This window comes from Sinocyclocheilus rhinocerous, unplaced genomic scaffold, assembly GCF_001515625.1.
Source record: "Sinocyclocheilus rhinocerous isolate Xijiao unplaced genomic scaffold, SAMN03320098_v1.1 scaffold3043, whole genome shotgun sequence".
Lineage (NCBI taxonomy): Eukaryota > Metazoa > Chordata > Actinopteri > Cypriniformes > Cyprinidae > Sinocyclocheilus > Sinocyclocheilus rhinocerous.
In genome coordinates this window covers 150,918-166,360 of record NW_015654630.1, presented here as the reverse complement: position 1 = coordinate 166,360, position 15,443 = coordinate 150,918, and the positions used below count along the sequence as shown (strand labels likewise).

Below are 15,443 nucleotides of genomic sequence, written 5' to 3'. Positions count from 1 at the left end.
TACAGACAGACATTTCATTGATCATATTAGCTTTAAAAGCTGATTCTGCTTTAAAGGATCTTTAAAACCTCATGAAAGATAAAAAATTTAAATAAACTATTGAGTGAAGCGGTTTCAAAGGGCACATGCTTTTACCGGCAATGAGTAGCATTTGATCTAATCAGTCAAAAAATGCTAAAGTGTTTGTCTGAAGTGTGTTTACATGCAGGTCACTGACTAATATCAGAGTTAATTTAATCATTTAGTTTTGCAATGCTGTCTTGATCACTGACTGGAACAATAATATTTGAGAACATTGATTCTTAGCTAACCGAGGCTAGAAACAATAATGTACAGTATGTGGAAAATAATGTGTTTTTGAACCTTAAACCGCATAAACACATTTCATTACACCAAATACACAAAATAATGTTCTTTTTAGCAACATCATATGACCCCTTTAACCCTCATGTGGTGTTCGGGTCCTTTTTGCTCTGTAACATCGTAAGTGTGATAGGGTTCTGAACACAACACAAGGGTTAAATACTGGACAATTCTATATTATACGGAACGGTTGCAACCCTATCGCAGGCTGCACTCTGCGAATTGTAATTCACGAATTCACACTAACATATAATTGGATTGAGCAATAAGTAAGCATATTTAGCGTATACTGGCCAGAGGGAGGGCTCCGAGCTATCCCTAAAATGGGATGAGAAATAGAATAAGAGTGAGGAGTTGGGGTGGAGGAGTGATGCTGGAAAACTGTCGTGGGACAGAGGTAAGTTGGCTGTATATATAGGCTACGTATTGTGCTAGTTAAGTTGATTAACTAACGAGCTCCACCTGTGCCAAATTGATTGATTATCTGATCGTGCTCCTCCCGAACCTTGTTAATGAAACTGGCTGCTGATTGGCTAGAACCAGATATCACAATATTGATAAACGTATAAATGCATTCTGAAGCAGCTCTAAAAGAATCAGATTCTGTTGACAGACCACAGACAGTTCAGAAAGATTTTCTGTTCTGGATTTGAAGAAACTGGTCCTTTGAGTAGTTTTGATTTACAAACCAAACAATCAGTTCATCAGTGTTTTGATCCATCAGGCCAGTGCTGCAGCAATGCATCAGTTCATTTCCATTATGTTTTCACTGCTAGTCATTACTGGACTGCAGGTGAGTGTTGAGTCCACAGGAACACGTTCTGAGCGAAGCATCGACAGACGTTACAGATCAGAGCTGACTGTGCCGAATGGAGGGAGATGGGGGTCATGGGGTCAGAGGGAAATGTGTCCAACTGGAACATATGCTGCAGGGTTCAGTCTAAAGGTAAGCTAAGAGCTGACTTAATTACAGTAGTATGGGGTTTGTTTAATGCTTGAAAGTGTAAGCTGGTGACTGAAGGTTCAAACCCTTAGAAAAAAATCAACTCTGGAGTTGCGTTTAGTGATTCAGTTCCAGGTATTTCTAAGGAAACTGCACCTGCTCAAGTTTGACTGCTTTGCTTAATACTAAAGAAACCAAGTTGAGTGTTACTATGGATTGGGTTAGTCCAGGGATTCCCAACCCTGTTTCTGAAGATACACCAACAGTAAATGTTTTTGATTCAACTGAACACATCTTTAGTAGACATCCAAAATGTGACGTTGGTGGACCTCCAGGAACACTAGAGGTTTGGAGTTAAGATTACTCCTTTTCTCTTTCTTATGTCTTGGTGTTGTGGTTTGTTTTAAGGTGGAAGATCCTATTGGTCGTGGGGATGATACTGCACTCAACGGGATTCGCCTTCACTGTGTTGATCTTTTTCAAGGCTCCTCACACTCGTATCACGACTATGCCTCCGTTCAGTCAGATGTAGGCAGGTAATGGGCTAAAGAGTCTAAAGAGTAATGTAGCAGGTTTGCAGTTAAGAATTGTTACATTTAAGAATACGAGGCAGTTGTTTTTTTTTCTCATAACCTAGACCAGTGAAGTTTCTTAATGACGATCGGTTTGATCAACTTTTTCTTCAGCTGGGGTCGGTGGACGGATATCAAATGGTGTCCTTCAGGATTCTTGACCGCTTTTCAGCTGAGAGTCGAGAAATCTCAAGGAGATGGTGACGACACGGCCTTTTTCTTCAGCTGGGGTCGGTGGACTGATATCAAATGGTGTCCTTCTGGATTCTTGACCGCTTTTCAGCTGAGAGTCGAGAAATCTCAAGGAGATGGTGACGACACGGCCGCAAACAACATCATGTGAGTTTGTGCTGTGCTAAAAATCCTTTAGCCTAATTTGGTGCTCTAAAATGACTGGTCTTTTACAAATTGCTTGTAATCACTATTATTATTATTATTATTATTATTATGCTTCACTATCATCACCAAATCTTACTGGAACTGATTGCAGGGATCCAGACTGAGACTAAAGTGGTTGCATTTGCGACTAAAATAATTTGTGTATTTTTGCTGACGTCGCCACTGACGAGTGGTTGTGCACATCAAAGTTTTGGTGAGAACTACCAGCACTAACGGTGCACTTGCTAAAAGCAGATCTGGTTGTGGCCTTGGTGGTGTTGTGATCAATACTGTATCCCGTGATAAAGCTTTAGCAATTATTGCAACATGAAAATCTGGTAGCGTCACAAGCCTAGCTCCCACTTTAAGTGAACCTTAGTTCCCGTGACGTCTAAAGTACAAGATGAATTAAAATGCTGATAAACGCAGGAAAAGATGAGACAAACACATGTATGACTAATATTAAAGTGTTAAAATTTTTTTTTAATTTTTTTTTTTAAACGCACTTGTTCTGTGGCACCTAAAGTCAAATTGCAAGTTCCAAGAGTTTGTTTTGGCTTTTGTTAGTATTGATTTGAAACCACATCTCATGTTGTTGCACCCAAACTTTCAGGTTCAAATGCAGTCGAGGGTCTTTACTGCAGGGTGACGGCACAAACTGGGGTGATTGGGCTCCCTGGAGTCAAACATGTGAAGGAAAAGGGATTTGTGGTATCAAGACACAGATAGAAGAGCCACAAGGACGAGGAGATGACACCGCTCTCAATGACGTGCTCCTGTTCTGCTGCGACTAAGGTGATGTGAATTCAATCAAACACTCGGATCACAGCTGTTTGGATCTGTGTTAGTGCTGGCTTATCTGAGTTTGGCTTTTCTTTCAGGTGTTAGAGGACGACAACAAGAACAGCAAGAAGATCAGATGGGATTATAATTGATCAGCATACTGTTATGAGCTCACATTAACTGTCATACAACAGCTAGTCTCAAAATAAAGCCTGAGATGTGATCAGGACCTCAACACAAAGCAGAGGCTGACAGTACATCTCACTTATTGTGTCTTATCAGTTCATGCATTTCAAATCCACAAACTCCATACTCTACATTAACCGTAAAGCTGTAAACCCGCTTTTTTCTGAGGGCATAATATCCTAACATCTATTAAAATATCCATTTAACTTGATGACCTTGGTGTTTGTCTGATTTAATGTGCTTCGTTGACCTGATTGAAATCAATAACAATTGAGTTTTTTATTTTCTCATGCCTGACTAATCAAAAAAGAAATGTTTCGTGAAGAACCGACACTTCCACCCTATTTAAATAAATATACTTAAACGTATTTGATAAACATTTATTTCATGCTGAGTATACTACAAATACATTTTATGTAGTTAATAAAATACCCTGCAGTTGTATTTTTAGTATTCTAAACTGGTATACGTCTGCTAAAATGAAAGGACTAATTTTGTACTTTGCACTTTAATTGTAAAAAAAAAAAAGTAGTGCTGCAATCCAACTACAGATATACGCAAGTATACTTGATTGTGCTAAAGTGGAACTATTGTAAGTATACTTCAGGTACACTTTAAATGTTTTGCATTTAAAGACCGATATTCAAAGATCACTGAATCCTTATCAAAAGTGACATTAAAACCCGTATTAGACTTAATTTAAGAAATGTGCACAAGTGAGCGAGCATAGCATGAGAAGAGTCTTTACAATAAAGGATTTGTTAACCCATTAAATATAAAAAAAAAATGCATTAGGAATTTTCCGAAAGGTCCAGGAAATGCTACTTGAAATGAGATCTATTTATTTTATGGTGTACAAACAGCTGATAAAAACATCACAATCCACAGCACTCCAGTCCATCCGTTAACATCTGGAGAAGACAAAAGCTGAAACAAATCCTTCAAGACCTTAATTAAAATATGAATCCATAATCCATAACGCTTCCTCCAGTGAAAAAGTGGTCTGGTCTGAATCAGGAGATAAATCTGCACAGATCAAGCACCGTTTAAACCGCTCTAAACAAATCTGTGGCTGGATTTTGATGTGAGTCAACAGAAGATGGACTTCTTAATTTGAGGAAATGTTAGTATGGATTATGGACTAAAAATTTCTTGATGGATTAGTTTCAGCTTTTGTCTTCTCCAGATGTTAACTGATGGACTGGAGTGGTGTGGATTATTGTGATGTTTTTATCAGCTGTTTGGACTCTCATTCTGACGGCACCCATTCACTGCAGCAAGTGATGCAATGCTGCATTAGGTTCATTTTTGGATGAAGTGATCATTTAAAGGAATCTGCTTTCCAGTATATTTGTCTTTAAAACCTCATGAAAGGTAATAAAAAATGTTAACTATCAAGCAAAGGGCACATGCTTTTACTGGCAATGAGCAGCATTTGACCTGATTAGTAAGTGTTTGTCTAAAGAGTGTTTATTGATTTGCATCATTTAGTTTTGCATTATCATCTTGAATGATAATATGGATAAACACCGATTCTTTCTTCATGCAAATTACTATAACTTCAGAAGTCAATTTGTATTAAAATGCTAAAGTGTTTGTCTGAAGTGTTTACATGCAGGTCACTGACTAATATCAGAGTTAATTTAATCATTTAGTTTTGCAATGTTGTCTTGATCACTGACTGGAACAATAATATTTGAGAACATTGATTCTTAGCTAACCGAGGTTGATGTTCTGTGTGTATTTAGTTTACTTTATGCAAATTATTCAGAAGTTGTATGAAAATACTTTTATGACATTTAAATTTGTCTTGTGCGCCTCAAAAGAAAAACCCATATGGGTTTGGAACCACATGAAAGAGATTAAATGACAGAACGACCGTTTTTAGTGAATCATTTGCTTTAACACTTGCTTCCTTGCAATCATTCTTGTTCAAGCAAACGCCTGACATTTATTTTAAGGTTGTTCTTTTATTCTCCGTCTTGCAATGCATGCTTAACATTTAACTAATTAAAAATACAAAATCAAACAAGCAACTCAACTTTTATAGGTATTTTACCAAGCAAAACAGTTTTCAGGGATATTAACGGTTAAGAAAGAAAAAAGAAAGAAAGCTTTATTACCAAGTTTACACACACACACACACACACACTACACACTACACACACACACACTACACACACACACACACACATAGGGCCGGAGTGGGACTCATTTTCAGCTCTGGAGTTTCGTGTCTTAGACCGGCCTACTTTAGTTCACGACTGACTATATTACAATAATGGAATTAAAACCTCAGGATATTAAGTCTGCAGTAGTGCACTGTTCTCTACAGCCTTTAATTCATTGTATTTTTCTAGAGCAATTTGTACCATAATGCATGTCTGCCTGCAGTCAAAAAGTTCTCAGAAATAATCATTTCTTTTGCTTAACCTGTTTATGTACAATAATTTAAAAAATAATTTAATGTCATACAAAAAAAAGTAATTGGCCTGAGTAAATTGTAACCTACCATTATAGAATTGTGACTGCACAAGTAGTGTAGTAATTTAGGAGAAAATACTGTGAAATGACATACATACAAATGGCATGAAACTCGAAAGCATAACAACTGAAGGTCCATAAAACGTCAGGTTTTTTTTAAACAATGGCACTTTAATTTTTTAACTCAAATTTTAGTGCAGTGATATAGCCTATGAAGCGGCAGCAGCCGACAGAGGATTTCACTTGCTCTTAAAGCCTTCCTCAAACATCTACACTCACAAATAAAACAATGATTTTTGCAAAAAGAATGATTAATTATCAACTGAGAATTTGTTATTCATATGGTCTGGTGGTCATACGGCGTATGCCTGTGAATATACGGGACAAACTGCGTTCCATATAGCTTTCGTACGGGACGCTTCTTTGATCTCTTAAATACTGGACAATTCTATATTATACGGAACGGTTGGCAGCCCTATCGCAGGCTGTACTCTGTGAATTGTAATTGTTTAAATGAATATACAGACACAGTATGTTATTTACAAGTGTGCTGAGTCTGCTGACTCTAGACTCAAGATAAGCATACAGAGATTTTGCTGGATCAGTGTTTGTGTTTTTGTGTGTTCATTTACATACAGGTTGTTGATGTGTTCATCTGTGCTCCTGGCTGCTGATTGGCTAGAACCAGATATCACCGTATTGATAAACTGTATAAATGCATTCTGAAGCAGCTGTGAAAGAATCAGGCAGATTCTGCTGACAGACCACAGAGAGTTCAGAAAGGTTTCTTGTTTTGGATTTGAAGAAACTGTTCCTTTGAGTAATTTTACTGGCTCTGGTTCAGTTTTACTTTACAAACCAAACAGAATTAATTTCATCAGTATTTTAATCCATCAGGCCAGTGCTGCAGCAATGCATCAGTTCATTTCCATGATGTTTTCACTGCTAGTCATTACTGGACTGCAGGTGAGTGAGTCCACAGGAACACGTTCTGAGCGAAGCATCGACAGAAGTTACAGATCAGAGCTGACTGTGCTGAATGGAGGGAGATGGGGGTCGTGGGGTCAGAGGGAAATGTGTCCAACTGGAACATATGCTGCAGGATTCAGTCTAAAGGTAAGCTAAGAATTGACTTAATTACAGTAGTATGGGGTTTGTTTAATGCTTGAAAGTGTAAGCTGGTGTCTGAGGGTTGAAGGTTCAAACCCTTAGAAAAAAATCAACTCTGGAGTTGCGTTTAGTGATTCAGTTCCAGGTATTTCTAAGGAAACTGCACCTGCTCAAGTTTGACTGCTTTGCTTAATACTAAAGAAACCAAGTTGAATGTTACTATGGCTTGGGTTAGTCCAGGGATTCAGCTCTGTTCCTGAAGATACACCAACAGTGAACGTTTGATTCAAGTGAACACATCTTTAGTAGACATCCAAAGTGTGATGTTGGTGGACCTCCAGGAACACTAGAGGTTTGGAGTTAAGATTACTCCATTTCTCTTTCTTATGTTTTAGTGTTGGTGTTTTTTTGTTTTGTTTTGTTTTTAAGGTGGAAGATCCTATTCAAGGAGATGACACTGCACTCAACGGGATTCGTCTTCACTGTGTTGATCCGTCTAAAGGCTCCTCAAACTCATATCACAGCTACGCCTCAGTTCAGTCAGATGTAAGCAGGTAATGGGCTAAAGAGTCTAAAGAGTAATGTAGCAGGTTTGCAGTTATTAAGAATTGTTACATTAAGAGTACGAGGCAGTTTTTTCATAAGCTAGACAAATACATTTTCTTAAAAATAATGATTGGTTTGATCAATAAAACTGTGTTTTTTCTTCAGCTGGGGTCGGTGGACTGATATCAAATGGTGTCCTTCTGGATTCTTGACCGCTTTTCAGCTGAGAGTCGAGAAATCTCAAGGAGATGGTGACGACACGGCCGCAAACAACATCATGTGAGTTTGTGCTGTGCTAAAAATCCTTTAAACTAATTTGGTGCTCTAAAATGACTGTTCTTTTACAAATTGCTTGTAAATCACTCGTTATTATGCTTAACTATCATCACCAAATCTTACTGGAACTGATTGCAGCGCTCCAGACTGCGACTAAAATGGTCGCATTTGCGACTAAAAATATTAATTTGTGAGTAATATTTTTGCTGAGGTCTATATAAATGTACATGTTATGATTTAAAAATGTGCATGTAATGCCTTTTTTCCCGGCTTTTTTTATGATCACATAATTTGTTATGTTGACGTAATAAACTGAGACAATGCACATCAAAGTTTTGGTGAGAAAACGACCAGCGCTAACGGTGCACTTGCTAAAAGCAGATCTGGTGGTGTTGTGATAATACTGTATACCGTGATAAAGCTTTAGCAATTATTGCAACATGAAAATCTGATAGCGTCACAAGCCTAGCTCCCACTTTAAGTGAACCTTAGTTCCCATGACATCTAAAGTACAAGATGGATTAAAATGCTGATAAACGCATGAAAAGATGAGACATAAACACACTGAAATGTTAAAGTGTTAAAAATGATAAAAATAACACATTTATTCTGTGGCACCTAAATTTTTTTTTTAGGTGCAAGTCAAATGGCAAGTTCCAAGAGTTTGTTTTGCCTTGTTTTGTTAGTACTGATTGAAACAACATTTTATCATAATGTTGTTACACCCAAACTTCTTCCAGGTTCAAATGCAGTCGAGGGTCTTTACTGCAGGGTGACAGCACACACTGGGGCGATTGGGGTCCCTGGAGTCAAACATGTGAAGGAAAAGGGATTTGTGGTATCAAGACGCAGATAGAAGAGCCACAAGGACGAGGAGATGACACCGCTCTCAATGACGTGCGCATGTTCTGCTGCGATTAAGGTGATGTGAATGCAATCAAACACTCGGATTGCAGAGCAACACTGTTTGGAAGATCTCAGTGATGTTAGTGCTGGCTTATCTGAGTTTGGCTTTTCTTTCAGGTGTTAGAGGACAACAACAAGAACAGCAAGAAGATCAGATGGATCATAATTGATCAGCAAACTGTTATGAGCTCACATTAACCATGTCATACAACAGCTAGTCAAAAAATAAAGCCTGAGATGTGATCAGGACCTCAACACAAAGCAGAGGCTGACAGTACATCTCACTTATTGTGTCTTATCAGTTCATGCATTTCAAATCCACAAACTCCATACTCTATATGAAATGACATTAGTGTTTGTCTGTTGATTAATGTGCTTCTTCGTTGACCTGATTGAAATCATTAACAATTGAATATTTCTTTGCATCTCATTCATTCATTTTTTTTGTTTTCATGATTGACTAATCAAAAAATGAAGAAATGCTTTGTGAAGAACAGGCACATCTCCAATAAATTTAATTCAAGCATCAAAGCATGAGAGGAGTCCTTACAATATATAATTAAATGATTTCTGTGAACCCACTAAATATCAAAATAAAAATTGCATTCAATAAAAACTTTTCAAAAGGTCCAAGCAATGCCATTTGAAAGGAGTTTTTTTATGGTGTCCAAACAGCTAAAACATCACAATAACCCACAAGTAATCCATACCACTCCAGTCCATCAATTAACATCTTGAGAAGACGAGAGAAACAAATCCATCGTTAAGACGTTTTTAACTAAAATATCCATAATCCATAATTACACTTACTCCAGTGAAAAAGTCCAAAACAGCTCTAAACAAATATGTGGCTGGATTTTGATGTGAGAGACAAAAGGAGATGCACTTTTCCACAGGAGGAAGCGTTATTATGGATTATGGACTCGGATTTTTAGTTAAAAACGTCCCTCGCATACACCTTTCTAACACAAATCATGTCTTACAAAAGTTAAATCAATATATTGTTTTCTGTGAAAGAGTGAACAGGATGATTTTCACATCATTTTGAAGCAAAAACTCTAGTCTACCACATCCAGTTCCCTTTCGAACGTTCACTTCACGTTGTGTGTATTGGGAAAACTCCTGTTTTACTCTGTACTGAAGCCTGATTTGTTCACGTTTGTGTAGCTGCACAAACCAATGGCGCTTTAGCCCGCCAGAAAGGGTGGAGCCGACGTGTATATAAGTCGGCTCGCAGCGCCATTCATCAGATCATTCTCCTTCAGCGACGAGGATCATCTCTTCGCTGACTCTGGAAGAAGCCAAGAAGCCGAGGAAGAAGAAGCTCCAGCTCTGCTCGCCGCCGTCGAAGACGCCTGAAGCAGCTAGGATTCACTGCGGCCATCCAGCGCTTGAAGAGCAAGCAAGAACGATTCCTAAAGAGCAAATTTCTCAGCACGCATTGTTTCAAATGTCGCGCCCCGAGTGTGGCTCATGCAAGGACCCCTTGCATGAGACGGACGGGTACAGTGAGTGCATCACCTGTCTCGGCAGTGCCCACGCAGAGGCTGCGCTCACTGAAGGCTCATGCTCCCATAGAGAGAGTATGAGTCTTTCCCGTCTCTGCTCGCGGATCGCCTTTTTCCATGAAGGCGGTCTCCCTTGCTCAGCCCTCCCGTTTCTTTCTCTCCTAAGAGAAAGAAACAGCGGGGCAGCGGGTCCTTCTCAGTGGGCTCGAGCTGTGTCACGTCGCCTCAGCACCCACATGCCCCGCCCTCCCCGCGTCCTCTTTCAAAGAGCTGCGCACAGCAACAGATCTGGCTCTGCGCGCCACGAAAGCAACGGCGCAGATGATCGGCAAGACCATGGCCAGTTTGGTGGTGCTGGAGGAACCTTCTCTCACAGGCGAAAGGCATGATTTGGCATCCCCGGCCGGAGCTCTGGAGCCTTCATGTATGGTGCCTCGACCGGGGCTTAATCAGCTCCCAGCGAGAGTGAGCAATACCATTTTGGAGGCAAGAGCGCCGTCTACAAGACGGCTTTACAGCCAAAAATGGTCGGTCTTCCTTATCTGGTGTTCTGCACGGGGTTTGGACCCGATATCATGTGACGTGTCCCACGTGCTGACCTTTTTGCAAGAGCTGCTGGATAGGGGGCGCTCCACCTCCACGCTCAAAGTATATGTGGCAGCTATCGCAGCGAACCAGCGAACCTGGCCATTCAATCGGCAGGAACGACCTGATCGTTAAGTTCCTGAAGGGTGCACGGAGGCTGAAGCCTCCTCGCCCTCAGACTGTGCCGTCTTGGGACTTGTCTATAGTCCTGCGGGCCCTAAAAGGACCCCCCTTTGAGTCGCTCAACTCGGCCGATTTATGGCCCTTATCGCTTAAAACGGCCCTCCTCCTGGCTTTGGCGTCGGTTAAGCGAGTGGGCGACTTGCAGGCGCTGTCAATCAGCGCCTCGTGTCTTGAGTTTGGGCCTAATGACTGTAAGGTCGTTCTAAAACCGAGACATGGTTATGTTCCTAAGGTGCTCTCAACTCCATTCAGAGCTCAGGTGATCTCCCTATTGGCGCTCCCCGTTACAGATGGTGAGCAGGGTCCAAACATGTTCTGCCCAGTGAGGGCTCTGAGAGTATACCTGGAGAGCTCTAGCCTGTTTAGGCAGTCTGAGCAGTTATTTGTTCGCTTTGGAGGCCGCCATAAAGGGCTGCCGGCCACAAAGCAATGACTTTCTCGCTGGATTGTTGATATGATATCCCTAGCTTACGCATCAGAAGGATTGCAATGCCCTATAGGTGTGAGGGCCCATTCCACAAGAGAGATGGCCTCCTCCTGGGTGTGGTTCAGCAGAATATCTATTGGTGAGATCTGTGCAGCCGCCGGCTGGTCGTCGCCGTCCACATTTGCCAGATTTTATAACTTAGACATCCCTGCTTTGCAGGCGCGAGTTTTGTCTGTTTAATGTTCCACTCTTCTCTTCGGGCGAAGTGGTTATATTAGAGCCCTCAGCTACCAGCTTGGGGCGCAATGTGCTCAGGTTTTTTGGGGGTCCTTATTAGTGCTCCGAGACTGGGCTCGCAGAGCAGGAGATCCTGTATCTGCTCATAGCACGGCATTCCCCATACACAACGTGAAGTGAACGATCGAAAGGGAACGCTAAGGGTTCCTGACGTAACCTCAGTTCCCTGAGATAAGGGAATGAGCGTTGTGTCACTTGCCGCGCTATAAGCTGTGCGAATAGATGACTGTCGCTTCAGTCGAATGGTCTGTTGAATGGCACTGCGAGCCGACTTATATACACGTCGGCTCCACCCTTTCTGGCAGGCTAAAGCGCCATTGGTTTGTGCAGCTACACAAACGTGAACAAATCAGGCTTCAGTACAGAGTAAAACAGGAGTTTTCCCCATACACAACGCTCATTCCCTTATTTCAAGGAACCGAGGTTACGTCAGTAACCGGAGCGTTTTCTTCCAGGAACGTACATATATCAATATCCCTTGATTTTTATTTATTAATTTTTTTTGCAACTTACAGTAAGGGAAATCACATTTCCAACACACACTTGAGTGTTCGGCCAATCACAACGCACTGGGTCAGCTGGCCAATCAGAGCCCTCTGGGATTTTCGGAAAGGAAAGGCTTTGTAGAAATCAGTGCATTCTAGACTGATTTTGAAACTGATATTTCAATACAAAAAAATTACACGCAGTAAATAATTTAAGTAATATCACTGAATATAAGCATGGCAGGTGTGATGGTTCCAGTAAGTTTCTGAGTTTCTTATTTCTGAGTTGCAGGTGATTGGCTGAGGGGAGTGGTTGCACACCTGCATGTAATAATGGCGCTCTATAAAAGACTGGGACAGAGCTGGCGAGAGAGACGTGAGCATGGGCTGAGCTTGGGCTGTCTTTGTTTGCGCTGTACTTTGGGTTACTCATGAGGCTACCGGAGGACTGATGAGATGGGAGAGATACGAGAGATCACCGCCGCCTTTGATCCATCTCCTTTGGGGATGGTTGCTGTTCTTGGAGGTTCCTTGGACTGTGTTTGGTTGGATTGCTGTCTTTCATGATTGCTACACACTTGCATGTATCTGCTGACACACTGATTACCATTTATATTTACATTCTATGTTGTTCTGTCTTCCATGGACAAATAAATTCACTTAATAATTAGCCGCAGCTACCGGTTCATCCTGCTTGTTGTACCAAATATCAGCATTAAAGTCTCTAAGAAGCACCTTGTAGTCTCACATCCTTTATCACTACCACTGCTGGTGTCACAATTATGGACTTTTGCCTGTGTTCCTGTTCTCCTGCCTTAGTTTAGTTGTGTTGTCCCGATTAGTTCATTCTGTTCACCTGTGTTCACGCTATTAAGTCATTAGTCCCTCATTTGTGTCTGTATAAAGTCTGCCCGTTCAGTTCTTTGTGTTGCTGGTTATTAATGTGGTTTGTTTTGCTGATTTGGATTCCCTCTGTTTGTTTCTCTGTGGATTTATTAAAGACGGTGTAGTGAAATATTCTTCTTCATCGTGCGCTTTGACTTAGCATAAGCACTCCGTGACAGCTGGGTAGATTACTTACAAATAGTAGTCGGTTACTGAATCGGATTACATGATGAAAATTGTGAAGATGGTAACGTAATCTCGGTTACTCATTTTAGGTAATGTATTCTGACTACTTTTGTAGATGACTTGTTTAAACATACCTGGCATAAAAAAAAAACAAAGAGGAAAAAAAAAATATTCCACTTCTTGACATCAGCATCATAAAATGTATTGTTTCCTGAACTGGGCTTAATGTAAGAACTGCAGTGGATTTGTGAGTTGATAAAAAAACAAAGAATTAGGGAGAATCAATACATTATGAATAATGTACTGCCACTGTGTGAATAACATGTAATCATGTAATACATAAAAAGTAAGTGCAATCTGATTATGTGCATTTTAAAATGTAATATACTCTAATTATGAGTACATCATTTTTGGAATCTGATCACATGTAATCAGTTACTACCCAGTACTGATCACAACATTTTACATCCGATGTGTCATTGCATTAGGGCATGTGGCAGACAATTTGATCTAACGTGACTTACACTGCATTCAAAGTAATTGTCTTATACCTTCATGCATTTCCTGGGAATGAACAGTGAACTCTACAGCAGCGGTTCTCAAACCTGTCCTGGAGTACCCCCAGCCCTGCACATTTTGTATGTCTCCCTCATCTATCACACTTGATTCAACTCATCAGCTCATTAGTGGAGACTGCAAGACCTGAAGTGGGTGTGTCAGATATAGGGAGACACACAAAATGTGCAGTGCTGGGGGTACTTCATGGAGAGGTTTGAGAACCCCTGCTCTACAGGAACTTTACATTAAATTTAAGTGTAATACTAACCATGTTAGCTATAAACTTTGTTACCTTTCTGAGGGCAAATTATATCCTACACTCTTAAAAATAATGGTTAATTGTTGGCATTTATTTTTCCATAAAGAACCTTTAACATCTATGGAATCTTTTCATAACACAAAAGTTTCTGTATAGTAGAAAAAGTTTTTTTTTTATATATATTAAAATGTTCTTCACATTAATAGAAATTTTTTTTCTTTTGCTTAAAGGTCTGATTTCTGCTTTACATAATCTATTTTTTTAAAAGTTAATTTAGGCCGAGTTCATTTAGTCAATTAGTTTTGCATTGCTGTCTTGATTACTGACCGGAACAATAATATGAATAAACACTGATTCTTTAGTTAACTGATCCAAATTTGTTTTGCGTATATTTATTTCTTCATGCAAGGCATCATAGGACTTTAAAAAATGCAGCAGTCAAGTTGTATGAACATATTTTCATGATACTTAAAGGGGTCATCGGATGCCCATTTTCCACAAGTTGATATGATTCTTTAATGAAAATTACTCATTCCTTAATGAAAAGTCTATAACATACTTTGGCTAAAATTTCTCAATGGTAGTGTAAAACAACAACCTTTTAACCCTGTCAAAAACAGCTCTGTTTACAGCGAGCCGTTTTGGTACATTTCCCTTTAAATGCTAATGAGCCCTGCTCACCCCGCCCCTCTCTTCTATGGGGTGACGCGCAGTTCTCTAAGAGACTGTAAACTTTAGCCGCATTCATCGTGAAACTTGCTAACTAAACTCAGAATGGGTCTAAGGTAAAACGCCAGTGTCAATCAACTATCATGGGAGGGGCCTTGCCTTGCCCTGTGTGATGTCACGCTTGCAAGAATCTGAGAACGGCTTGATTTGACAAAGGGGTTTGGATTTATCGAGATTTAAAAAAAACACTGGGTGGATTTTTATCATTATAGGGTGGTTGTGTACACACACTGCTAACACACATTTCAGTTCAGACAACATGTAAAAGTGAATTTTGCATCCGATGACCCCTTTAAAGTCATATGTGTTTGGAACCACATGTGGCACATTAAATGATGACAGAATAATCATTTTTAGCAAACCACTTCCTTTAACACTTGCTTCCTTACAATTCTTGTTTAAGCTTTTCGCCTGCTATTCATTTTAAGGTTGCTCTTTTATTCTCTGTGTTGCAATGCATGCTTGATATACATACACATCTGACATGAAAACAGAAAAACATTTAAATAGTAAGACTCAACAATAAATAATAATAATGTGTATGAATCTGGAACAGTAGATTTATGTACAGATTTGTGCATTATTTACTCTATATACAGCTGCATTCATGCATTTCCTGGAAATCAACAGTGAATTCTACAAGAACACTACATTAAATTTAAGTGTAATACTGTCCCTTAAAAGCATACACTCTTAAAAATAAAGGTTCTTTGTTGGCATTGATGGTTCCATAAAGAACCTTTAACATCCATGAAATCTTTCCAGTGCATAAAAGTTACATATACATACATATA

At 39.9% G+C, this 15,443-nt stretch overlaps 2 protein-coding genes and 1 long non-coding RNA gene across 4 annotated transcripts; 2 read left to right on the top strand and 1 right to left on the bottom strand.

The window, feature by feature from the left end:
- The first annotated feature begins 951 nt into the window (after window positions 1–951).
- Window positions 952–3,436, top strand: LOC107717694 (vitelline membrane outer layer protein 1-like). The gene is made up of 5 exons (XM_016524531.1): window positions 952–1,309; window positions 1,715–1,842; window positions 2,104–2,217; window positions 2,870–3,051; window positions 3,138–3,436. Exons 1-4 carry the CDS (start codon window positions 1,103–1,105, stop codon window positions 3,048–3,050), a joined length of 630 nt encoding a protein of 209 aa, XP_016380017.1. The 5' UTR covers window positions 952–1,102; the 3' UTR covers window position 3,051; window positions 3,138–3,436.
- Window positions 3,330–9,117, bottom strand: LOC107717699 (uncharacterized). Its single transcript, XR_001637334.1, has 2 exons — window positions 8,896–9,117; window positions 3,330–3,440 (listed from the first exon to the last, which is right to left on the bottom strand). It is a non-coding gene; the product is annotated as an uncharacterized LOC107717699 (long non-coding RNA).
- On the top strand, window positions 6,391–8,838 carry LOC107717696 (vitelline membrane outer layer protein 1-like). 2 transcript variants are annotated; one of them, XM_016524534.1, is made up of 6 exons: window positions 6,391–6,492; window positions 6,607–6,825; window positions 7,249–7,373; window positions 7,531–7,644; window positions 8,382–8,563; window positions 8,665–8,838. In XM_016524534.1, the coding sequence occupies exons 2-5, from the start codon at window positions 6,622–6,624 to the stop codon at window positions 8,560–8,562; spliced, it is 624 nt and encodes a 207-aa protein (XP_016380020.1). In that variant the 5' UTR covers window positions 6,391–6,492; window positions 6,607–6,621; the 3' UTR covers window position 8,563; window positions 8,665–8,838. The 2 variants fall into 2 exon arrangements, with proteins under 2 accessions (XP_016380020.1, XP_016380019.1); XM_016524533.1 differs by having other exon boundaries at window positions 6,467–6,825.
- Window positions 9,118–15,443: the final 6,326 nt, after the last annotated feature.